General features: G+C 43.5%; 1 protein-coding gene across 1 annotated transcript in view; it reads left to right on the forward strand.

Moving 5' to 3' along the window:
• Nucleotides 1-26,516, forward strand: part of myo6a (myosin VIa) — a 188,705-nt gene that overhangs the window by 75,274 nt on the left and 86,915 nt on the right. Inside the window, exons 11-15 of the mRNA XM_083642594.1 lie at nucleotides 2,185-2,365; nucleotides 7,277-7,421; nucleotides 22,932-23,089; nucleotides 23,474-23,565; nucleotides 24,664-24,736. Coding sequence (XP_083498720.1) covers nucleotides 2,185-2,365; nucleotides 7,277-7,421; nucleotides 22,932-23,089; nucleotides 23,474-23,565; nucleotides 24,664-24,736 — 649 coding nt within the window. The remainder of the gene's footprint in view (nucleotides 1-2,184; nucleotides 2,366-7,276; nucleotides 7,422-22,931; nucleotides 23,090-23,473; nucleotides 23,566-24,663; nucleotides 24,737-26,516) is intronic.

Genomic DNA, 26,516 nt, shown 5'->3' on the forward strand with positions numbered 1-26,516 from the left:
AATAAATAATGATAAAGAGATATCCAATCCCCTCGCTGATGGTCTCATTTGCTCATAGAGGCACCAGTATTTCATAACCAGTTAAAAAGTTCCATGTAGGGATTTAATTGTAACATTACAAACATGTTTCCTGTTCATAGTTCAATTACGTTCATGTTTCATGTTCATGATGTTTCCTGTTCCTTTGAATAGCCTACATCTGTGGGATCTTCTGCATATCACCCAAAGTCACGTCCTCTCCTGCGTTCAGCATACTAACAAAACCATACAAACCAAGGGATTTCATCCGCCGTTCATTTTTTCATCTACATTTCCACCTCTACCAAGCAATTCAACTATATTTAGAATCAGGAGAGAGATAACATTTCACTCGGACCCGAAAAAAAATATTTTGTTACTTTTTTAAATCGTTTAAATCGTTTTATTTTTATGAATTAAACATTCATAAAAAAACAAATACAAATCTAATATTAAAATAATAGAGCACTGAAAATCGAATTGGATTATAGAGGAAGATTGACAGCCCTAGGACACACTCTACTGTACATATCATCACACTGTGACATTCTGGAGTGGGTTCTCAGGTGTGTGCGTGCGTGTGTGTGTCTGTGTGTGTGCGTGCGCGTGCGTTGTCTGTCACTACCTTTGCTGCAGGTAGAGATTCATCATGCTCTGCTGACTCTGCTCTTCTCACGACTTATTGTGTGCAGTATCTGTTTAATTTTTAATTTAAATGGTTCATTGTCAACGATGACTGAAAGGAAGGAAGGAAGGAAGGACAATAAAGAATGAGAGAATAAGATGAGTGGAGATGAGATATCACCTTATTTGGGGTGAAGGGAGGATGAAGGGAGGATGAAGGGAGGATGAAGGGCAGACAGGTGAACAATTTGAAAGAAAAGAAAGAAGAGAAAAGATGTAAATGATACGAAAGGAAGCTGAACCGAGCTGAACAGTCACGTGACATCTTTTGCCCCGGAAGTGAGTTTCCCATTCATTTTCTCCATAGAGGTTTTGAAAAAATCCTTCTATAACAACGAGTTTTAAGGCTAGAATCAAGCCAACCCGTGACCTACTGAATCATGAGTGACCATAAAACATTTCAGTTGGAGCAAAAACGATCGATTCCCCGCACCCCCATCCCCCCAAACCCCCGTCTCCTTCATTTTTTTCTTTTTGCTCTATGGAGAAAATGAATGGGAAACTCACTTCCGGGGCAACACATGTCACGTGACTGTTGAGCTCAATTGGTACTAGGGAAGGTGGACGGAAGGAGGCAAGAAAGTGGTAATGAAGGAACGAAGGAAGGCAAGTAAATTGGATAACCTTCTTAAAAAAGCATCTTGATCCACAGGACCAAGCATACTATTATTATTATTATTACAAATGTAACTGAGCCAATCCGGGACCGCGTCGTAGTTGATGACATAACCGGCCCGGGCCAGTCAGGCAAAACGGTAACGATGTCGCCCGAAGCAACGAGCGATAACGTTAACGTTAGTAGAATAAACACAGCCATGAGTGCAGTTATGTTGCCGTTAAGAAATGGACTCAATAGCAACAATTAAACGGGAACGAGAGTACGCACTTGCAGAGTTTCTTGGCGGGGAAATATGTTTTCACCGTGGATTTGGTTTGGATTTGGTGATGCCGATTGGCTGATAGAGATTGTCTGTCAAGGCAAGTGCTCCCGCCCACTGAAATCGACATGGGCGGCTGGAAGTCCAGACTGATACGTAGAGCGAAATGGAATGTTTGGTCACATGATCAGGATGGTTTTAACCAGGCTAAAGTAAGTTGGATATAAATAGAATGTTTGGTCACATGATGAGGATGGTTTTAACCAGGCTAAAGTAAGTTGGATATAAATAGAATGTTTGGTCACATGATGAGGATGGTTTTAACCAGGCTAAAGTAAGTTGGATATAAATAGAATGTTTGGTCACATGATGAGGATGGTTTTAACCAGGCTAAAGTAAGTTGGATATAAATAGAATGTTTGGTCACATGATGAGGATGGTTTTAACCAGGCTAAAGTAAGTTGGATATAAATAGAATGTTTGGTCACATGATGAGGATGGTTTTAACCAGGCTAAAATACTATAAGTTGGAAGGAATGCAGGTAAATAGTTTGGAAGGAAGGAAGTGGTCAGGCCTCACCTGTCCTCTGTCCTGGCTCCTCAGCACCTGAAGGCGGGCCCTCTGAAGGACCCCCTGCTGGACGACCAAGGCGACTTCAACAGGATGTGTGTGGCCATGAAGAAGATCGGCCTGGACGACACGGAGAAGCTGGACCTGTTCCGCGTGGTGGCCGGCGTGCTGCACCTGGGCAACATCGACTTCGAGGAGGCGGGGAGCACCTCAGGTGACCTTAGCATGCCTCACATACCCCTCAGGGGAGGGGTCAATTCAGGAATCAACTCATCAATTCCAGTTCAACCGAGGAATTGGAATTTTAGGAATATATAATTCAATGAAATTCCGCGTGTTTTTTTGTTTTTTCTTCCAACATATCTAATATAATAATACAAAAATATATATATATATAATATAATACATAGGGTTGTATATTATCAATGGTGAATAACATAAAGGTTCCTTTCAGCTGGCATTTAATGCAGAACATGTCTTAAAGGAACACTCTGCCCATTTTCAACCAGCTTTGTATCATTAGAACATCAGTAGTATATCAGAAAACTGTAAACTGTTTTGAAGTCTGTCATTTCATTTGACAGTTATTGAGTGTTAAAGTGTGGACCAGTGACATCACTGGTCCACACTAACTCAAATTAATAACTCATTAACTCAAATCAACTCTTAATAACTGTCAAACTAGATGAATGATGAATAGTTTGACAGTTATTGAGAGTTGATTTGAGTTAATGAGTTATTCATTTGAGTTAGTGTGGACCAGTGATGTCACTGGTCCACACTTTAACACTCAATAACTGTCAAATTAAATGACAGACTTCAAAACCTGCACCGTTAGAAGGACATTTTTATTATATTTTGACAAGTTGTGACATTATCCGGTAGTCACGACATCATTGGTCGCTACAGAGCTGCTTGTGTAAGTCCATGTGACTTTAGTTTACAAGCCGTGGTTTGGTTCACCTGTAACTGGGTCATGTGAGAGCCTAAATGAACCAAGTGTCCCACTCTGGTCCGGTCCAAAGGAAACGAGCTGACCGCTTCCTAAAAGCTGCACGGCAGCTTCTCCATCAGCAGTAACGGATGATCCAAAGCTGTTAAATTGGTCAAGTCTTCAGAGCGGGGGGCCCGCCAGCACTCTGTGATTGCGTTCGGCCCGGATCAGAACTTAAGCCATCCATCTCACAGACTTCTCTCACAGCCACTCCTTAACGCCACCACTTCTACTCCTAAGCAGCTGATGTCATTTCAAGATGCGGCCGTTTGATTGATCACTGTAATATTCAGCCCCCTTCTGCCTCCGTGGTCCGTTCCATCTCATGGTGGGACAATGATAAATGCTCTTCTAATGTGTGGAGAACTTAGCAGAGTGGTGTCAGAGAAGAACCTTCCTTTGCATTATTGGTTCAAAGCCGCCGTCACGATAGCAGGCGACTTGTGCTCTCTGCGTCTCTTCAATTCTTTTCACGTGCAACTCGAGGGGAGTTCATCAATTACAAGCACATTCTGTAAGTCATAGCATCATTATTTATAGCTATTCTTATTCTAAGCAGAGTATTATCTACATTTCTCAGATGCTCCACCCGCACCCTACTGCGTTTCAGATTAGCCCCTAGGCCCCTCCACCCCCCCCCCCGGGAGGCTCCACTTCCATGAAAATCAAGTGCTCCTTTGAACCTCCCATAGTGAAGTTCCTCCACTTCTCAGTTCCTCCCCTGTTGGTTTCTCCCACCCGCGGGGAGGGAGGAAGGGGAAGCGCAGCGTGACGCCTTGTGAAGAGGCCGGTTCTCGCAGCGGGGGGGGGGGGGCTATCACGACGGGGGGGCTATCACGACGGGGGGGCTATCACGATGGGGGCTATCCCGGGGTGGGAATAGCTCGGTTGGGGGCTATCCCGGCGCGTGTCTTGCAGTGATTGAGGCGAGTGTGCTCGGTCAGAGGAGGTAATGAGGAGGTTTGAAACATGAGCCCGGCTAACTGCCTGCTGGCTCGGTGCTGGATATCGCCCTTTCAGATGCCTTGACTTTTTGGGGGGGTTTACGCTTCAAGTTCTGTGTCAGTCAGAGGAGGTTGTTTCTTCACGTATTCCCTTTGAGACGTGCATTCCACCAAAGGGGTCAGAGGTCAGGGGAAGAATGGAAGAGCATCTCTGGAGCAAGCCCAGGTGGTACTCTAGTGCCTTGCTCAAGGGTTTTTTTTCTATAGGGATGGATGGACACACATTGGCTGTTGCTGGAATCAAACCTGTGTCCGTCTGCTATTGGGATCTTTCTTCTAGCACCAGACCATCCTGCTGTCCCACAACTGGTGTGTTTTTTGAGGGTCTGGTTTCCATCCCGCTGGTTTTGATCATTTCCAGGCTGTGAAACGAATGCAAGTTGCACAAAGAGTTTGTAAAAAATATGAAAATATATCAGCCAGTCCTGATGCACATATGACAAGCGCCTCTTACTAAGAGGTAAGTAAGCCCACTGTCCTTGTTGGTGTGAAGAATGATCTTCAGCAGCAGATGGACGACAATCATATTGCCCAGATATCTTTATAGTGTTTAGGCATTTTTTATCCAGAGAAAAACGTGCATTGAGTGCAATGGTAGGTCAGGTCACTCCCGTAGCCCGGGGGCCATTGGTAGAATACATACAAATTCAGTCAGAAAAAAGGTCTGTAAAAAAAAGTATCAATTTTAAAATGGAAAATGTGTACGAATATGTTCAAACTGTCCCAACAATCCCTGCTAACTTTTTGAGCAATCTATTGACCAACCTACCGCTGTTCCAACAAGGAAATTAATAGCAGATGTAAACGGCTCAATTTAATTTTGGCTGAGCTTCCAGCAGGTATTGATTCTCCACATTGATCTGAGAAGTGCCTCTAATGCTGTGAGGTGTTCTCACAGATCACAACCAGCTGGTGGCTTTAGTTTACAAGCACACATCGCTTATGTAGACATCTGGAAATCAGGGTCACAAACATCCCCGTGTGCATGAATACGCATTTTTCACAAGTCGGATAGAAGCTTATCCAGTCAGATGGTCGATTGATCCAAGACTTAGATACCAAACAAATCACAAATCTTTAGTGTCATTTTTTCCCTCTTTGACTGTAAACTACAGTACTACAACCGTTAAAAGGAACACTGCTGATTTTCAACCAGCTTTGTATCACTACAACATCATCATCATCATCAACCTTTATTTAGCCAGGCAAGTCTGTAAGAATAAATTCTTATCCAGCGTGACAGCCAGGTAATACGCAACATCCGTAGTATATCAGTGATGTCATTTGACTGGTCCACACCTTAACTCAAATCAACTCCCAATAACTGTCAAACTAAACGAATGACTTCGAAACTGTGTACAGTTGTCTGATATACTACTGATGTTGTAATGATACAAAGCTGGTTGAAAATCGGTGGAGTGTTCCTTAAAGATCTGACCAAATTTAATGTGGAAAATACAAGGTTCATACTTTATGAATACAGTTCCTAGAACCCTAGTGTGAGTCAGCTCGCCTCTGTTCTGTGATGGCCTGCCCACTTCTTATTGGGCTTAGAGCTTTTCCACTGGGACTTAGCTACAGTAGTTCCTCGCACACAGGTGTGATTGTTTTCGACAGCACGCCCACATAATAACTAAATATAATAATATAATAAAACATAACTGTTCTGTGCTGTGCTGCTCACCGCATTTGCTGCAGTGAGCCACTAAGCCGCGGCTGGAAAAACACCCGATAATGCAGAATCATCTCTTCTAAGCTAAATCTACAAAGCCCCATCTGGTTGCTGACATGTCGACATGCAATAATAACTGTGTTAACAAGATTGTGCCGAAGCGTATGCAGGTTTTCAATACAATGAGATAACACAGCAGCCAATCTCAAGCTGCACTAAGTACAATTGTTATGTACAAGTACACCCGTCTTATCGGTCACATCATCACACAAGACAGGAGATTTTTTATTTTATTTGTTTATAACCTGGACCTTATTTTTCAGCTTAGTTTATGTTATACTACTCACCCAGAACAGACATTTCTGAAAAGGACTGTATGAAGCTAGAACGCCCCACAAAACAGCCTGGAACATTGCAGGGTATGGGCACCTGCAAAGCATATATTTACGTCCTGCAAGTAGCTTATTTTCTGCCAAACGGACATTCAAGTGATTTTAGAGATTCTGTCCTAGTCCTATTGATCACTAACCATCTGCACTGTACACTTTCAAAACATTTGACATCAGTTTTCATCTCTGAGAAATCACCACCAGCTTCCTGTTAGCATTTGTGAGCAATGCTAATGCAAGTCAATGGGTTGTGAAGCCATTGCTTGTAAAATCCCATTCAAGTGCTTTGAGCAGGTTACCATAATATTACATGGAAGTACTAGATTATGAGTCTAGAGTTGTTATGTTTCATATCCCATTGACGTGTGCTAGCATCGCTAACAGATGCCTTATGATTATGCTGCAATCAGACTGCGATCCAAAGTCGATCTGATAACAGCAGCTGGCTCCCAATTTGCAGGAAAATAGAAACTCTAATGTAAAGACTTTTGGCACAAGCGAACAGGAGGCTTGATAAGTGATTCATTATACTTTGCCTCTCCTCTCCCTTTGGTTGAATCACTGCACCTGCCGTTTCACATTTTGTAAACAGTTACCTCTCACTTCCATTTGGAGGCGCCAGCATGCAAAGATGATCCATGCAGATTTCACTGATTAGCAGCACACCTCCAGTGTTACTAAGATGTTGTTTTTCAACGTTTTTTGATCCCCTCGTTTTTCCCGCCAATTCTACTTGGCCAATTCCCCCTGCTGTCCCGGTCATTGTGCCAACCCCTCTGCCGATCTGCTCGTAGACTAGCACATGCTTCCTCTCATACATGGGCAGTCGCCAGATGCTTCTTTTCACCTGACAGCGAGGAGTTTCACCGGCAGGATCAAGTAGCGCGTGGAAGGATCACACGCTATAGATAACCAAAGTCACGCCCACTTCCGGTTTAGTCATTACAAACCAAGGGATTTCATCTGCCATTGGTTTTTCCATAGACATTTAGTCACATGCTGATGTTCGAGGTGTGACAGACAGGCAGCCATGCTGAGGTTTTGCCCTTCTCTCCCCGTCTGGCAGGCGGCTGCACCATAAAGAACCAGTCGAGTGAAACCCTGGAGCACTGCGCCGAGCTGCTGGGCCTGGACGAGGAGGATCTGAGAGTCAGCCTCACCTCCAGGGTCATGCTCACAACAGCAGGGGGCACCAAAGGAACGGTTATCAAGTAGGAGACCCGCCTTCGCACATGCACACACACACACACACACACACACACACACACACACGCGCGCGCGCGTGCACACGCACACACACACGCACATGCACACGCACACGCACACACGCACGCACACACACACACACACACACGCACACACACACGCACACACACGCACACACGTACCGCACACACGTGGCACGGTCCTAGAGTGGTTCAGATCTTATCTGCAAGACAGGAACTACTTTGTCTCCATTGGCAACTACACATCTGACCAAACCAAAATGACATGTGGGGTACCCCAAGGATCAATTTTAGGTCCTGTCCTGTTTAACCTTTATATGCTCTCTCTGGGCCTAATTATGCAAAAAAACAAAATAGCTTATCATAGCTATGCAGATGACACCCAACTCTACATAGCCCTCTCATCGGATGACTATGCCCCCATAGAGTCACTGTGTCAGTGCCTTGCGCAAATTAATGATTGGATGTGCCAGAATTTTCTCCAACTTAATAAAGACAAAACAGAGATAATTGTCTTCGGCAAAAAAGAAGATAGGCTCAAAGTTACTGCTCACCTCGAATCCCTATCTCTGAAGCCAAAGGACCAGGTAAAAAATCTTGGCATTATTATTGACTCTGATCTAAATTTCAACTCCCACATCAAGCTTATAAGAAAATCTGCCTTCTATCATCTAAAAAATATAGCAAGGATTAGAGGCTATATGTCCAAACAAGATCTTGAAAAACTAATTCATGCTTTCATTTCTAGCAGGCTAGACTACTGCAACAGTCTTTTCAATGGTCTTCCCAAAAAAGCTGTTAAACAACTTCAGCTCATTCAGAATGCGGCTGCTAGAGTTCTAACAAGAACCAAGAAAGCTGAACACATTACACCAGTTCTCAAATCCCTGCATTGGCTGCCAGTAAATCTTAGAATAGACTTTAAAATTCTGCTAATAGTTTACAAATCTCTCAACGGGTCAGGCCCACACTACATCTCTGAAATGCTTCTACACTATGAACCATCCAGATCCCTGAGATCTTCAGGCACTGGTCTACTAATTGTCCCAAGGACCAAATCTAAACATGGTGAAGCCGCGTTCTCCCACTATGCCTCTCATAACTGGAACAAACTCCCTGAACACATTAGATCTGCCCCTACTCTGCCTATTTTTAAATCCAAGCTAAAGACCTTTATGTTTACTCTTGCTTTTAACTGCTACTAAACTACTGCCTCTCTCGGCCTGTAATTTTAAAAAGATTTTTCCTGTACATTTCCAACAAATGGACTGTACATGTAATAATAATACTGAAGAGTGCCTTGTAACTTATTTAAAACAGAAATAATGTTTCATGTTTGTTAATTTGAGTATATATTTTAACTAAAACTGTCGGCTGTGTTTTTTATGTGTTTTTTATATGTGCATTGCTTTGCTGCTTGTTTTTTCGATTATTTTTTTGTAAAGCACCTTGAATTGCCTTTGTGTATGAAAGGTGCTATATAAATAAAATTTGACTTGACTTGACTTGACTTGACGTACATTCACTGAGACCTAGACTGTGTGTATGTGTGTGTATGTGCGTGTGCCTATATACTGTACAAGGCAGTATATCTATCTTAGTGAGGATATTCGTTGACATATTGCTTTCCCCAGCCCCTAACCGTAACCACCACATCTAAATGCCTAACCCTAACCCTAACCCCAATTCTAACCTAATCCTTCAAACCAAGTTGAATTGTGAATTAGGTGTTGCGGAAGATGAATTTCATTTTTTGTGTCATTGTTTATCTGAATATACAACTCTGTCTTGTCTTGTTTATGTTTGAGCTTTTTGTAACTTGTTTGTTAATTTGTTTGTATTGTTGAACTTGAATGATTTGTGTCTTGTAAGCCCAGACACCATGAATATGGTGCATGACACAGAAATATCTATCTATCTATCTACAGTATCTATCTATCTATCTATCTATCTATCTACAGTATCTATCTATCTATCTATCTATCTATCTATCTATCTATCTATCTACAGTATCTATCTATCTATCTATCTATCTATCTATCTATCTATCTATCTATCTATCTATCTATCTACAGTATCTATCTATCTATCTATCTATCTATCTATCTATCTATCTATCTATCTACAGTATCTATCTATCTATCTATCTATCTATCTATCTACAGTATCTATCTATCTATCTATCTATCTATCTATCTATCTATCTATCTATCTATCTATCTATCTATCTATCCAAGTCTTGACCTTCAAACAGCCCTTTGAAGGTCACACACACACTCATACTGTGACACACTGGCTGGAGCAGATGGTTGACGGGCGTCTCGTCTTGTTATCTTATCACTGTCCACTGTGTCCAGAGAGACAGACAAACACTTGTTGTTCTGTCGCTTTCCACAAAGACAGCCGATCCCATTTAGATGGTGTCAGTATTGACGGAGTAATCTAGCGTGCAATCTGGACACTCCAGGTGCTTCTGGACATCTAAGACGTCTTTGATTTGAAAAGTTCATGAAAACGTCTGTGGAAAGATGTTATACATACGGAAAAAAAATCCCCACTTGGATATTTTTTCATCGGTTAATATTAATATGTGATGTTCAGTGAATTCCAGGATTAATATACTTTTTTTTTTCCCTTTGCAAATATATTTATTGGGTTTTCCATTTTTGTACAACATATAATGATATAAAGACAACATGTACATGTAAATACACAGACATAAGAATATAAAAACGAAACAAAAACAAAACACACAAAAAACTATAAAATAGAACCAAAATCAATTAAATTAAATTAATCAAGCAATTCTTAAATAGCAATTACATTTCCTGGTGTGCGACTTTCTAGATAATCTATAAATCGTCAACCCATATTTTAAAGAAGTTTTGCATTTTCCCTTTGACGGCATAAGTACATTTTTCCATGGCAAGAACATTGGAAAGACTTTTAAACCACTGTTCAACTGTCGGTGTACAATGTGTGCAATACAGTGTTTAGCCTGAAGTGAACAAAAATTTTGCAAGTTTTTATTTGCCCCTGTCAGTCCTAACCCAGGAGGGGGTAACCCCAGAATAAATAACTGTGGGCAGATCGGCAATCAGTGATGTCAGATATAGTTTGTATGACTTTCTCCCAAAATTGCTTAATTTTCGGACAGCTCCAGAGGCAATGAAATGAAGTGCCGACTTCTAGACTACATTTACTACATAAATCAGGATTATTGTTGTCAAAACGATGTAACAGGTAGGGAGTAATGTATGTACGCATAATCCATTTATATTGTAGCAGCTTGAATCTGGTATTGCTAGTCTGGGTTTGTGCATCATAGCAAACTGTCTCCCAGTCATCCTCAGAAATCTCTACCCCGATGTCATTGGACCAAGCCAATCTTTTGTCGTCCGAGGATTCTCTAGAATGTATCTACCATCAATTTATACAAACATGAAACCTGGCCATGACCTTGGAGATGCTCTAGTATGGAATTTTCAAGACAAGAGAGAGGAGGCTTACTAGAATATACTTTTAATTGGTTTGGTTTAACCCACTTTCCCTCAACCTGCCTCGTCCACTTCAGCCTCAGGTAGTGATTTCCTACATTTCCCAGAATGCCTTTCAACAACCCACGAAGGGGGGTGAACGTGTTGCCTTCAATCAAAGGAGGGTGTATTGGGTTGTGTAGCAAAAATATCTCATTTCAACGAGCTGCCATCTTGCTTGTGTGATGTCATTCGGAGGCGGAGTTTGAGCAGTAGAGTCGGGCTGTCCTAGAGGGAGTGGGACTTGAGACCTATACTGCAGCCGGCCATAAGGGGGCGATTCACTTTAGAGGAGCGGTCATGGCGTCAATATTTATATACAGTCAATGGTTGCAGCCACACCCCCTACCCTCTCGTGACCGCATTGCATTCTGGTCTATTTCCTGTCTCGCTCCTCTTCTACGATGGATTTCTCCCTGTGTGATTGTCGGCCGTGTCTCGGTGCAAAATGGCGCCTCTAGAAAGAAGTACTCGCTCTTTGATTGTGAGGGACTGACACCGAAACCTGACGTTTACCAAAGATGTTTTACACGCTGAAACATTTTCTCATGTCAAACTCCATCAGGATCATTTTCTCTTCCAAATGAAGGGGAAAATGGCGCCTAGTGCCTGTCATCTGGCAGAGTTTCTAGCCCATAAACTAACTACTAACTTGAGCAATTATGCAAACTAAATCAAACGGTAATGTCTAAGAATGCAAAGAAATGTAACTGGCTCGTTAAAACACGCATTCCAGGAATATTATTTACATTTATAACGATAATGGCGCGCGCCTCCGAGCCTGACAGCTTCCCCGGCTGTCAGGGGTCGTCTCTCGGAGATTCCAGGCGGGCGGGCAGCACCTATGGATCGGATCGCTCCGCACGAAGCAGCTGGCTCCCTGGTACTCTGCGGATCCCACTCGCGTAGCATGACAACAGGCTGAATCCCGCTCGATTTGGGGGTGGAACACGCCAGGATTGGCCAATGCCAAAGCCAGTCCTCAGAATTGTCAAATCAAATCATCGACACGTATATGGTCCGCCTCTCAATTCGTTTTCAGTGTCCGACGCTCGCGCTGGTGCATTCCGTTCCGGTTCACTTCGACTTTAAAATACACTCCCAAAAAAACAACAACATAAATGCAGGGTACATTACACATAAGTTTATTGCAGTGCTAGCGTAGATTTTTCCTTAACCTCTAAGCAGGAATCTGAAATATCCTATTCTTACTTTGTTCCAGTTGTCTGACCTTCATAAGTTTGTTGTGACAAGCCCCATGCTCCCTTACCTTGTCACAAAGCCCCTTTGATCTCGGCAATGTCACCACTTCCATATTCCATACACTTTTAGATGTGACAAAACATCAAAAGAAATATTTCAAATTACCAGCAGCTTTTTGGTCATTTCTACACCTCGGTGCCCCGCAGCCCGACAGCTGTCTAGACACGAGCTTGTTTCTGTGACATTCTGCTTCCACTGCCCCCGTACGTGATGGGGCTCATGTTTTTATGCATGGCAATTCTCTCAAGTGTTAGCAGCGTATGCTAAACTGTGAGTGTGTGTGTGCGTGCGTCTATGCATGTGTGCGTGTGTGTGTATGCATGTGTGTGTATGCCTGTGTGCGTGCGTGTTCTCTGAAGTGTTAGCGGAGTATGCTAAACTGTGAGTGTGTGTGTGTGTGTGTGTGTGTGTGTGTGCGCGTGTGTGCGTGCATGTGTGTGTATGCCTGTGTGCGTGCGTGTTCTCTGAAGTGTTAGCGGAGTATGCTAAACTGTGAGTGTGTGTGTGTGCGTGCGTGTTCTCTGAAGTGTTAGCAGCGTATGCTAAACTGTGTGTGTGTGTGTGCGTGCGTGTTCTCTGAAGTGTTAGCAGCGTATGCTAAACTGTGTGTGTGTGCGTGCGTGTTCTCTGAAGTGTTAGCAGAGTATGCTAAACTGTGAGTGTGTGCGTGCGTGTTCTCTGAAGTGTTAGCAGCGTATGCTAAACTGTGAGAAGCCTCATTTACATGCACCGTGGGAAATTAGAGTGACAAATGCATGTTGGAGCACATATGGTGCTCTCCTCCTGCTGCAAGAAAACACTCGACACACACTCAGAATTTCACATCATCATTTGTGTGTGTGTGTGTGTGTGTGTGTTGTTTGTGTGTGTGTGTAAGAGGAAGTGTGTTGTACACTGTTCTAATCTAGAATGTGCTGAAAGCCCCCTCCAGTGCATTTTGTATTTTTTAAGATACTATTTTTCTGAGTCATGTCCTGACAATGTTGATTTATAGCCACACTGTTCACCAAATATTTTGTGACAAATAACTTCATTCAACATAGTTTATTTATGCTAAAGTGTTATCATGGAGCCTGCTATCACTCAACATAGTTCATGCTAAAGTGTTAGCACAGAGCCTGCTATCACTCAACATAGTTCATGCTAAAGTGTTAGCACAGAGCCTGCTATCACTCAACATAGTTCATGCTAAAGTGTTAGCACAGAGCCTGCTATCACTCAACATAGTTCATGCTAAAGTGTTAGCACAGAGCCTGCTATCACTCAACATAGTTCATGCTAAAGTGTTAGCACAGAGCCTGCTATCACTCAACATAGTTCATGCTAAAGTGTTAACACAGAGCCTGCTATCACTCAACATAGTTCATGCTAAAGTGTTAGCACAGAGCCTGCTATCACTCAACATAGTTCATGCTAAAGTGTTAGCACAGAGCCTGCTATCACTCAACATAGTTCATGCTAAAGTGTTAGCACAGAGCCTGCTATCACTCAACATAGTTCATGCTAAAGTGTTAGCACGGAGCCTGCTATCACTCAACATAGTTCATGCTAAAGTGTTAGCATGGAGCCTGCTATCACTCAACATAGTTCATGCTAAAGTGTTAGCATGGAGCCTGCTATCACTCAACATAGTTCATGCTAAAGTGTTAGCACAGAGCCTGCTATCCCCCACATAGTTCATGCTAAAGTGTTGGCATGGAGCCTGCTATCACTCAACATAGTTCATGCTAAAGTGTTAGCACGGAGCCTGCTATCACTCAACATAGTTCATGCTAAAGTGTTAGCATGGAGCCTGCATCACTCAACATAGTTTATGGTAAAGTGTTAGCATCGAGCCTGCTATCACTCGACATAGTTCATGCTAAAGTGTTAGCACAGAGCCTGCTATCCCCCACATAGTTCATGCTAAAGTGTTAGCATGGAGCCTGCATCACTCAACATAGTTTATGCTAAAGTGTTAGCATGGAGCCTGCTATCACTCAACATAGTTCATGCTAAAGTGTTAGCATGGATCCTGCTATCCCCCACATAGTTCATGCTAAAGTGTTAACACAGAGCCTGCTATCACTCAACATAGTGTATGCTAAAGTGTTAGCACAGAGCCTGCTATCCCCCACATAGTTCATGCTAAAGTGTTAGCACAGATCCTGCTATCCCCCACATAGTTCATGCTAAAGTGTTAGCACGGAGCCTGCTATCACTCAACATAGTTCATGCTAAAGTGTTAGCACGGAGCCTGCTATCACTCAACATAGTTCATGCTAAAGTGCTAGCACAGAGCCTGCTATCACTCAACATAGTTCATGCTAAAGTGTTAGCACGGAGCCTGCTATCACTCAGCATAGTTTACACTAAAGTGTTTGTGTAGTGCCTGCTATCACTCAGCATTAGTTTACGATAAAGTGCTGAATGAAACCTGCTATCACTCAACATGGTGAATATTGTTATATAATTGGATGTTGGACATGCATCGTTTGGTAAAATCGAATCTGTCACGATAAAAAAAAATCATCACATTAAACCTGCTCTGAACTGATATCGGCAAGATGCGTAGATCCGGCCTAACTAAACGATGCAGAGAGCAGCGATGGACGACTCCTGACATCGTCTCAACTTTAGTTTGGCTCCATTTTCACCCTGGATCTCAGCATTGGTACAAGCTGTCGCGTTGGCTTCTATTGATCTCCTTCCCCAGCCAAGTCCCTGTCTGCATTTAGCCTTACAGTCACTCTAATGCCTGTTGAGTGTTTTGCTGGCAGCTTGGCCCCGGCACACACCGTCTGAACGCCAAGGCACTCGCCTCCGTTTCACCTTGCCTCCTACGCCGGTGTCTATTTCTCCACTTTAATCTGTGCAGAGAGAAGCCACAGCAGATGGATCAAAAGCTGCTCTCTCTCTCTCTCTCTCTCTCTCTCTCTCTCTCTCTCTCTCCCTCTCTCTCTCTCTCTCTCTCTCTCTCCCTCTCTCTCTCTCTCTCTCTCTCTAGCTGGGTTTCCATCATAAGGTATCGCACATTTTAATCGAAATTTCAGAAAGTCGGCAAAAGAAAATGCAAAATAATGCGCGTTTCCATCCGCTGCTGTTATGCGAATTATGGAGCTGTCAATCACCTCGTGTTTGAGGCTGTCTGAGCTGCTGATCGGCTGCTAGACCCGATATAACCTACAGCTCTATTAAACACATCTAACCAAGGGCGTCATTTTGGTCTCAAAGTTGGTAGGGTCGAGGACGGCATGAGGGGTGGCTGTTTGAGGTTTTTGTTTTACCTTTTTTAGCCATATTTAGACGAATATCTCATTTTAAATCAACATTAGGATTATACTGTTGTGATGTCATTATTCAGTATCTTCTCCTTTTCTCAATAACTTTCATGTCACCACCTGCTCAGCTCTCCTGTCAGCATAATTGTAACTAACAAACACAAACTGTAGGTTTAGCCATCTAATCATGTTCTTTCACAAACAGCCGGTTTGGAAAGAAAAAATTGCCACTGAATCCCACACATCATACATCCTACATTTCTTCCTCCTAGGAGTTGCACGATCTTCAGTCAGATGTCAATCGCCACCATTTGACATCGCCAATACACTGTTGTCATTGCGCAAGCACATGGCTACTTAATATGGACGTTAACATCCATATTATAGCCATGTGCTTCAGCTGCGCGCTGTACTTTGCTAAATTAGCATCGATGCTAGCGGGACTTGCCTGCTTGCTGCTGCTTGCACTGCTGCACTGCTGCGTCACTGCTGCTTGCTGGTAATGTTAATCCCATGTCAGAAAAAGTCTCCAGATTTGTCGCTAACGTTAGTCTCTTCTCCAGGAGGGTCTGTCTGCTGCGTGTGATTTCTATAACCCGGAAAACTGTGTGTGTGGGTGGGCGTTTGTTTGGTCATCAGCCAAATGAGCCAATCAAACGTGAGTTTGGGGAAAAAAAATTGGACTGGCCCATTCAGTTGTGAAAAACAGGAGTAAATATAATTTTGAACATAATGCAAACTAATTTCACTCAATAATGGTCGGGTCAATTCTATCCTTGCAAAATATGGGAAGACAATCTAAATGACCTATACTGTAGTACCAAAGATAATGCAAATAAGGTTGCTTAAAAGTTGGTAGGGACAATTGGACATCCTGAAATGTTGGTTGTGACTTGTCACGACGGTCCCTATGCAAATCGACGCGCTTGCATCTAACGTTATTCATTTAAAGTTTCTTGCTGATCTACAGTAGACAAAGGTACCATAATGCAATTTCTGGATTACCAGGTGCGACTCGACAAGCATTAACGTTATAATCCACGGAGCATGCAGGTAGTAAGTGAATGCAATTTCATGCAATTCTAGAAGTGAGTTGCCTTAAAGTTAATATCCCAGTCTTCTGTTTACCATGACGGGTATTGTGCTGCGTATTTACCATTATTTAGGCTACCGTGTGTAGCCCTATTGTGTGTAGGCTACACACGCCATTGCAGTGATCAAGGCAAACTGTGTTTTTTGAATGAAGAGACAACGGAATATCGCTTAAACTGTTTCCACTGCACATATCGCATTTTCCTTTTATCGATACACCCGACTTTTCCACTTCCCTTAAAGGAACACTCCGCCCATTTTCAACCAGCTTTGTATCATTAGAACATCAGTAGTATATCAGAAAACTGTAAACTGTTTTGAAGTCTGTCATTTAATTTGACAGTTATTGAGTGTTAAAGTGTGGACCAGTGACATCACTGGTCCACACTAACTCAAATTAATAACTCATTAATTCAAATCAACTCTCAATAACTGTCAAACTATTCATCATTCATCTAGTTTGACAGTTATTGAGAGTTGATTTGAGTTAATGAGTTATTAATTTGAGTTAGTGTGGACCAGTGATGTCACTGGTCCACACTTTAACACTCAATAACTGTCAAATTAAATGACAGACTTCAAAACAGTTTACAGTTTTCTGATATACTACTGATGTTCTAATGATACAAAGCTGGTTGAAAATGGGCGGAGTGTTCCTTTAAGTGTGAAAACTTCTTTGCGATATTTGGAGGCTTTTGCGAATTTCGCAGCGTTTCCACTCCGTTTTTTTATGCTCAAATTGAAATTTCACATAAAAACAGGTGGATGGAAACCCGACTTCTTTCTCTCTCTCTCTCTCTCTCTCTCTCTCTCTCTCTCTCTCTCTCTCTCTCTCTCTCTCTCTCTCTCTCTCTCTCTCCCTCTCTCTCTCTCTCTCTCTCTCTCTCTGTGATGGTCACTTGAAGCGTGTCTGCCACTTAACTTTTCTGTTGAAACAGGCAGTGGTGTTGTGCATCATTTGTGGACTGCGTGATGAATCAATAGCAATACATATCGACGATAGAAACTTCATCAATATAATAAATAAAAAAATATAATATAGAAAATCATGAATCAATATATATCGATATGTCCCTTGATTTTGGAGCGTGCTATGAGTGACATGCAAACAGCCAATCAAGCAGACAAATCCTCTAGTTCCCACCCGGATTAAGTGGCCGACCGGACGAAGCCACACGGGAGAGAGCAGCTTTAGCTAGCCTGCCCACCCCAGAGCCACACAGGAGAGAGCAGCTTTAGCTAGCCTGCCCACCCCAGAGCCACACGGGAGAGAGCAGCTTTAGCTAGCCTGCCCACCCCAGAGCCACACGGGAGAGAGCAGCTTTAGCTAGCCTGCCCACCCCAGAGCCACACGGGAGAGAGCAGCTTTAGCTAGCCTGCCCACCCCAGCGCATCAAAAAGTCCGGTTTATTAGGCCGGCCGTCCTCACAGCACTGATCCGAACCGGGTCTGAACCGAAGTATAGGAGGTAACACAGCCAGTGTGTTTTTATTCATTGCTGTTGTGTTAACATAAAAAATATTCCCTGAATTATTCCCTGTGTGCCTTGATAAATAAGGTGGTTCAAAATAAAGTGGATAAATTCAACCCTTTTTCTCGGCTTTATTAAAAGTAGGTAATTAAAAATTATCAATAATCATCGATTACGAGTCTGATATGAAATATTTGATATCCATATTTTGTTTTGCCTGTGTCACCCAGCTCTAGTGCCCACACTCACTCCTAAGCCGGTCACTACCTTCCCGGTGCCTTGGGCAGTTCAATACAGTGGCCAAACACTGGGCTCTGCATGGTCCTGGTAGACTCCCTCGCATTCACTTGCTGTGCTTATTCCAAAGAAATGAGAGAGATGTCTGCATGTTGTATGGATTGCGTTTACACCTACCTAAGATCTGAACACAATGCAAGCCAGACTACATATGTGGTCAGGCAGATCTGATCACATTTACAGCTTGCATTAACATGCGTTTTTCCTTATCCGGGATACACATCATTTTATTATTAATCTGACGTTTGTCTTTACTTTTCCTTCATTTAGAGAGGAAGGGGAAGAGTTGAGGAGGAAGAGTTTGAGAATGAGAGTGAATGACGATAGATCGAGCATCAGATAAAGTGAAAGAGAGAGAGAGAGAGAGAGATTGATTTATGGGAAGGAAAGGCAGGAAGATTTAAAGCCAGTCAGGCAGAATTGTACTTTACATTTCTTGGGAGTTGAATATCTAATGTGAACTGAGAGTAATTGCATTGAGGAGAGATGGAGAGGAGGAGAGAGAGAGAGAGCAGAAGGGGAACAAAGAAATAGGAGCTGTCAATCATGATGGTTCACACAAGGTGGGGCGAGGTCAGCAGCGAACAGCTTGTGGAAGTTCGGGGGAGATCAGTCAGTCAGAAACTCAAAGCACAGGTGTCTCTCAGCTTATATATCTGAGCATTTGCCTCGTATCTTCTGATGACTGAAAAAGAGCTAAATTGGATTATTTTCCAATCAGTCCCTTCTGAGGACGGAGCCAGAGGACAGCGGCAGTTCAGCCCGCCTGCTTCAGAGAGAGGAACTCGCACAAAAGGCGACATCAGAAAAAGGACTTTCAAAGACATTCACACATTACATTCACGGAGCAAAGTTGAGGTACGGACAGGGACTACATATTATGCTGCTTGTATGCTACTTGCGCTGGCATCTAGACTGTAGACGTCTTGCTTTAAAACCTCGGGGCTCCCGTGCTCTCGCTGGGCCGCATGAATTAAACATGTCCGCCCGCGGAGAGAGAGAGAGAGAGAGAGGTCAGGGGTCAAGGCCGAGAGCTGCGGGGATGTTAGCAGCGGCGAGAGGCGATGAGTCGCGGGTTGAAGGTCCGGTCCCCCGCCGCAGCGCGCCTTCCCCTGCGGAGCGACCCGCCTGCAGGCGGGGTCAGGTTTATTCATATCAGACACATCGCTGACTGGACAAAAGCTACTGCAGCAAGCCCGCCATTCATCTGATTCGTCTCGGATAAGAGCATCGGAAAGAGGACACGCGATAGAAACAAGAAACCCGTGGCCCAAAGGACACACGCAACAAACATAGCCAAGCATGCATTCATACAAGAAACACGTGGCCCAAAGGACACACGCAACAAACGCAGCCAAGCAGTAAGGTCCCCTAGGTTCAGTCGATGTCTCGTCATAAACGCTGGGGTAGCTGGCTGGGGGGCGTGGTCAGCTGGGGTAAATCCTCCCATTCTCCCCATTCAGCATGGTTAGCATTTAGCTGCTAGCCTAGTTAGCATTTAGCTTCTAGCCCAGCTGAGGCAGACACCATCAGGGATTTAACCCCCTCAGTAAACACATATCTGAACATATTGTCTATGTACCTGCTCTAGAATCCCCAATCCTGTAGTGTAGAGCCGCAGCACCGTCCTTTGGTGAGTCAGCTCATTGAGATACTGTATATGGGGGGGTTTTACCCCACCCGCGCGCCAGCCTAGTAACATTATGTGGGCGTTCCCACTGTATCTATGTAATGTAAAGCAGGACTCCCATTGCCTCTGTCATGATAAAGGAGTTGGATGGTCTACACAGTATCTAAACATGGTGATGGTGAAAGTATCAAAACGCATGATCGTCAACTACGGTAAATCCACAAAATCCACATTAGAAAAGCCAGCCTCTAAACGAGACGTTTTGACGTCCGTAACTTGGTAACATCACAAAGGTTAGCTCATTAATCATTTTTGTAAGAAATATTAGATGAACAAAGTGGAGTTTATTTTTGTGTTTGTCTGTTTTTTCCCCCAAAGCGGTTGAGCAGTTGTTATTGTTTATTACCGGAGAGTCATCCTTACCTGTAGCCGCCGGGCCGCGGCGTCTCACGTTTCACGCTTGAAACCGTTAGCTAATCAGAACAGAGGGGTCGTTAATATTAATGATCCTTAAAGACACAGTGACAGAAACAGGCTCAGAGAGATGCTGGACAATGGATTGAGAGTGTCTTCGGTACATGACACCACAAACAGCTTTGAATGGACCTCAAGACACACTAACTTTGGAAAGTTGAGATGATGGACCTTTAAGAAAAGCCTGCGCCTTCAACTTTAAGACTTTGGATTTAATTAATTGCATGGCATAATGAGTAGAAGCATAACATATTTGAGTAAATAACAAATAATTTTAGTTTTACAATAATTTTGACATCCAATCTTTCCCTTTTTTCAGTTGAATGAAAAAAGGTTTTGCATGGACTCGCAAAATTGCTGAAGGTGGTTTCAAAGGAATGTGCAGATGAGAGACGCAGAGAGAGAGAGAGAGAGAGAGAGAGAGAGAGAGAGAGAGAGAGAGAGAGAGAGAGAGAGAGAGAGAGAGAGAGAGAGAGAGAGAGAGAGAGAGAGAGAGAGAGAGAGAGAGAGAGAAAAGACACAGTACACAGGTGAAGTTTAGATGTAGTTATTCTGAGCATCTGTCCTTGAGTAGACTGCTGCGGTGGTGAAGTGGGTCCGGAGGTAACGCTCCAGCAGGAACCCGGTGGCAGATCGATGTGCTGTGTTTTTATCTGGCCCCTGCGATGGAGTTTCTCAGGCTATTTCACGGCTGCTATATCGCGCTGCCCGATCTCTCTTTTTCAAGGTGTCAATAACACGCTTATCTGCCCCGCTCATTGAAACAGAGCAGGGAGCTGAGTGGGCTGGCTTTGTCTTACATTCAGATTTGACGCTTTTAGTTGACTCACTCTCATCCAGACTGACTGACTGACTCACACACATTACAATCAACCAGCATTAAAGGAACACTCCGCCGATTTTCAACCAGCTTTGTATCATTAGAACATCAGTAGTATATCAGAAAACTGTAGACGGTTTTGAAGTCTGTCATTTAATTTGACAGTTATTGAGTGTTAAAGTGTGGACCAGTGACATCACTGGTCCACACTAACTCAAATGAATAACTCATTAACTCAAATCAACTCTCGATAACTGTCAAACTATTCATCATTCATCTAGTTTGACAGTTATTGAGAGTTGATTTGAGTTAATGAGTTATTAATTTGAGTTAGTGTGGACCAGTGACGTCACTGGTCCACACTTTAACACTCAATAACTGTCAAATTAAATGACAGACTTCAAAACAGTTTACAGTTTTCTGATATACTACTGATGTTCTAATGATACAAAGCTGGTTGAAAATGGGCAGAGTGTTCCTTTAACAAGTGCTAGTGTGCTCGTGCATGAGAGAGAAGTACCAAAAATCATGACTCAGTATTTTTAGGCTGATGGCGATACACAATATACTGTGTTCCTACGAAGTGGCCGGACATGTTCAGTTGCAAGTCAACGCCACATGTGAGCTGTCACAACAAGCACGTCTCGACACAAAATATCCACTACTTGATGATATTTTTGATAAATAGGCATATGTGGATATAATGTCTCAGTGGGTAGAAGGCAAATAATAGAACAGCTAGAACAGTCTGGTAAGTTCAGAAAATGACATCACTTTACTGTAATGCAGCCTTTAAAACCAGGAAAAGACAACACTTATGCCATCTCACGAGGTTATAATTAATATATCCATATCCATCGTTTTAGCATCTGTAAAGCACTTTTTTGAACTCCTTTTTGGTTCATTTTAAAAGCTTGGACATCTCGACAACATAAACCGTCAACATATGTATAAATCTGAAAAATGATAAAGGATCAAAATATTCAACTACTCCCAGATGTCAATGACACATCGCCACATCATTTGAAAGCACAGTACAGTCTGCACTTTCTTAATATATATAAAAAAATTAAAAATAATAAAAATGACCTTGGCCGACTTCCCCAAAACACCGGTCGCTGTCACATGATTGTAACACAGAGCACAAGTTCTCTCAACTATATCAGACCATTCCTCTTATCTTCTGATGGCTGAGAAAGAGCAAAATTGGATTCCACCCCCCCCCAATCAGTTCCTCCTGAGGCACTTCAGCCAGCCAGGCTTCAGAGAGAGGAACTCGCACAAAAGGCGAGTTCAGTAGACAGTAGACTAAAAAAAAAGGACATTCAAAGACGTTCACACGTTACAATCACAGAGTCAAGTTGAGGTACGGACAGGGGGCTACTATGCTACTTGTATGAGCTACTTGTCTATTTTCAGATTGCAATGTGTGACACATCATTTGAAAGCTTACAATCTGCACTTTCATAATCTGTCAAAAAGTGAAAAATGACCCTCTCCTACGACCCTCTCCTACGAAAAGACATGGACAACACTCAAACAAATGGCGTCACACACTAGAACCCAACAACAGTCCAGTCTTCTCTGTCCAGTCTTCTGGGCCTCAGTAGCACAGCTGTTGATCATGTTGACCCCCGTGTGTTTTTTCCCAGAGTGCCGCTGAAGGTGGAGCAGGCGAACAACGCGCGGGATGCCCTGGCCAAGGCGGTGTACAGCCGACTGTTCGACCACGTGGTGACCCGGGTCAACCAGTGCTTCCCCTTCCACTCCTCCGCCAACTTCATCGGCGTGCTGGACATCGCCGGCTTCGGTCAGTACCGCAGTCTGTCTCAGCGCTCCTATCACAAGGTCCAAACGTTACTGTCACAGGATCAGTCTGTCTCAGATCACAAGGTTCAAACGTTACTGTCACAGGTTCAGTTCCGTATTCTCATTATCCTCGCTGTCAAGTGTAAAGAAGCAGCTGGCGATTGCACATGTATCAGAGGGGGCATGTGCAAGTCTCCTGATGGGGCTTTACTATGAGACACGAGTGCAAAGACAATTGTGTTGTTGACAACTTGAGCTTCTCAGAAGATCAACATTTGAAGAGGTGTGCCACACGGCGTGCAGTGTGGCATCTCCTGCAGCTGTGTGGCTCCTCCACACGGTTCCTCTCATGTGATGAATTGACTTGTCTTCTTCTTCTTTGCAGAGTATTTTGAGCACAACAGCTTTGAGCAGTTCTGCATCAACTACTGTAATGAGAAACTGCAGCAGTTCTTCAACGAGCGCATCCTGAAAGAGGTGAGGACTCTGTGTTTGATGGATTTCACTCTGCGGGGAGGGAAAGAAATCGATATAATCAATTTGGGGAGACGAAAAGCAGCCTACCTGAAATTCATTTACGTCAGTACTTCAGAAACACAGGGAAAACCTATCGTCAAAAAATTAACACACAAAATGTGCTTTACTTTAATGCCAGGAGACGTCTTTGTAAAAGTAGGTGTCACATTTTAAAACATGGTATATTAAAAAAAAGTGGTTATGTGATTTTTTTCTTTTTGGATTGAAGCTTTCCATTTAGAGACATCTCCGCCGCGTAAACATCCGCTAACGGTTAGCGACATCCAACATGACAAACCTTTAGATACTCGTTCAGAATGCAGAGGGGAGTGCTGTACATGTTGGCAATGTCACATATTTCATTCCAAAACACCACTTAGCCTTGTCTGGTATGAAAAGCCTGCTGATACAGCCTTCACTGCTATAGCCTTCCTTGCACACTACGTGATTTCTAATCTCACCCGTTCAACATGGAAACGATGCTTGACGCCGATTCCTCACTATGCCGAAAACCCCATATAATTACATACTCGACGTACGTATTTCATTGTTTTATGTGGCATTTCCTCTTGCGGGAATTCAGCGAGTTTTAGAATTTAGCACAGTCACTGCATCCTGGGCTTAGCGTCGCCCGAGACAATTGTGATTGGTTTAAAGAAATACAAACAATACCAGGATAATAATGGGTTCAGCCAGAACCCTTTCTCCAGCACTGAATCAAAGTGTGGAGATACAGTACTGTACTGTAGGTCTCTGGCTATGCCAGAGAGACCAAGAACAATTTAATGTTCATGCCAGTAATCATTTTTGGTAAGAATCAGTCTCTCTTTTCCAAACGGTAGATATCCCACTTTGTGAATGGAACTCCTCTCCGCTGCCCGAACATCTGCTGACGACAGCCAGCGTCAAAGCCTTAACCTTTAGATGGTTCGTTTCGCACCGAAACCCCAGAGTGTCCTGTCAGGCTGTGGGGACTCATTACAGACGCAGACAGACCCGTACATGCAGTGAAGGAATGTCCTTATGGATTCTCATTAAAACCTCTCGTTTGCATTCCAGGAGCAAGAGCTGTACCAGAAGGAGGGGCTTGGAGTCAACGAGGTTCACTATGTGGACAACCAGGACTGCATAAGTACGCTGCCATTACTAAGATAGTATTATCACTAGGCTTAAAGACGAGCTGAACCCAAAAATGATTTTATTTTTTATTTGAGTTCACATACCTGGGTATTCAGTGGCACCTAATGTATGCCAAAAATCACAAAAATCACAAAAATCACATTTCTTTAGTTTGTCACACTTTTTTTCACATCAAAAGTACATTTTTCAGGATTTCATCCATAACTGTAATCTACAGTATGGTGATGTAACAAAGAACTATCAAATTTATACCCTATTTCAACCAATCATATCACGACATGGCAGCTGTCAATCAATCTTCATTTCGAGGAGAAAATTCTGCAGGCAAGATGGCCGCCTACTGCCTACATTGGCAGACTTTTCTAAGCCCATGAATGTTAATACACTTGGCCAATAAGTATGTAATGCATAGGACATGTAACTAAGTCGTTAAACTCGCATTCCAGGAATAACGTTAACGTCCGCGGGTCTTTTACCCCCGGACCCTCGGACATTCCAGGCCGGCAGGCGGCACATTTGCCTCGGTTTTCAAACAGCAGCACGCGTGGAGGCAGCCTGTTCCTCGGTTCTCTGCGGAGCCGACACAGAACATGCTCGATTTGGGGGCGGAACACGCCAGGATTGGCCAACGCCAACTCCAGTCAACAGAACTGTCAAATCAAATCATCGACTCCGGCCTCTCAACCTTCTTTCATCTCAGGCGATATGTGTTTTCAGTCTGATACGTCACCCGAGAGCCGGTTCATGTGGTCTTTAAGTCTTACAAGGATTTGTCAGGACACTACCAGCAGCAGACAGAGGCTGCTTCTCTCTTTGGTTTGACCCCAAAGCCTCGGTCCTGCTGCAAACACTAGATAACAGAAGAAAAGAGAGTTGAGCAAAATGCAGGACGAGGAGGAGAAAAAAACACATTTTCCTTCATTCCTTTTCAAGTTAGCTTTGCTCAAAGGGAATAACATTTTGAAGGCTCAAACTGGCATTTTGATCCAAAATTGGACCCGTATCTCAAATAAAAGCTCTTTAGCAGATCTATAAGTACCTCTTTACTTGTGTGTTTATGTGATGATATTATCAATGCCAGAAATCTTGCGTGCTGTTTTCTAGCGGTCCCCGCTGCCTCGCAGGCTGTGCGGGCTCGCCTGTTGTGCGGGCTTGCCAGATGCAGCTCGGTGCCAGATGCAGCTCGCCCTGCCTCACACACGCTGTGCATGCTCGCAGACGCAGCTCAAGTTGAGCACTTGTGGGCAGCGGCACCTCGGCTTATTATAGTAGTGAGATATGAACCTCATCTTATTGTCGTGAGATATGATTTACAGCATTTGGCAAAGTGAGGTCCACTCTTTTGTTTTGGCTCTCCTGCAAAATACACAACTTCTGCATGTCACCGCCTCCTTCTGCATGAAGCCTAAAGACTCTGGGATTGCTTTTGCGATGCAGTTTTTTTTTTTTACTCTCAAATCGTTTCCCCCCAATTTTAACGGCGAAAGCTTTGAGAAAGTTCTCCGTCTCTAACTGAGTCTACTGCTCCGCTGTAGTTTGACCTCAGAGCCCCGGCTCTGCCAGACAAGACAGCGTGTTGACTCAGGCATGGACAGCTCCTTCCAGCATGAGCTGTGTCTGGGGGAGGCTGTCAGATGGATGTGAGGTGAACAGAGGTGAACAGGGTTAACTGCGTTCGGCTGATGTCCAGCTCAATAGCATCAATATGAGGCACTGACTGCAGCAGTCAGCTGGAGGCGGTGCAGGCCGGACCACAGGTGGAGGCGGTGCAG

The sequence above is a fragment of the Poromitra crassiceps genome (assembly GCF_964638095.1).
Source record: "Poromitra crassiceps genome assembly, chromosome: 9".
Lineage (NCBI taxonomy): Eukaryota > Metazoa > Chordata > Actinopteri > Beryciformes > Melamphaidae > Poromitra > Poromitra crassiceps.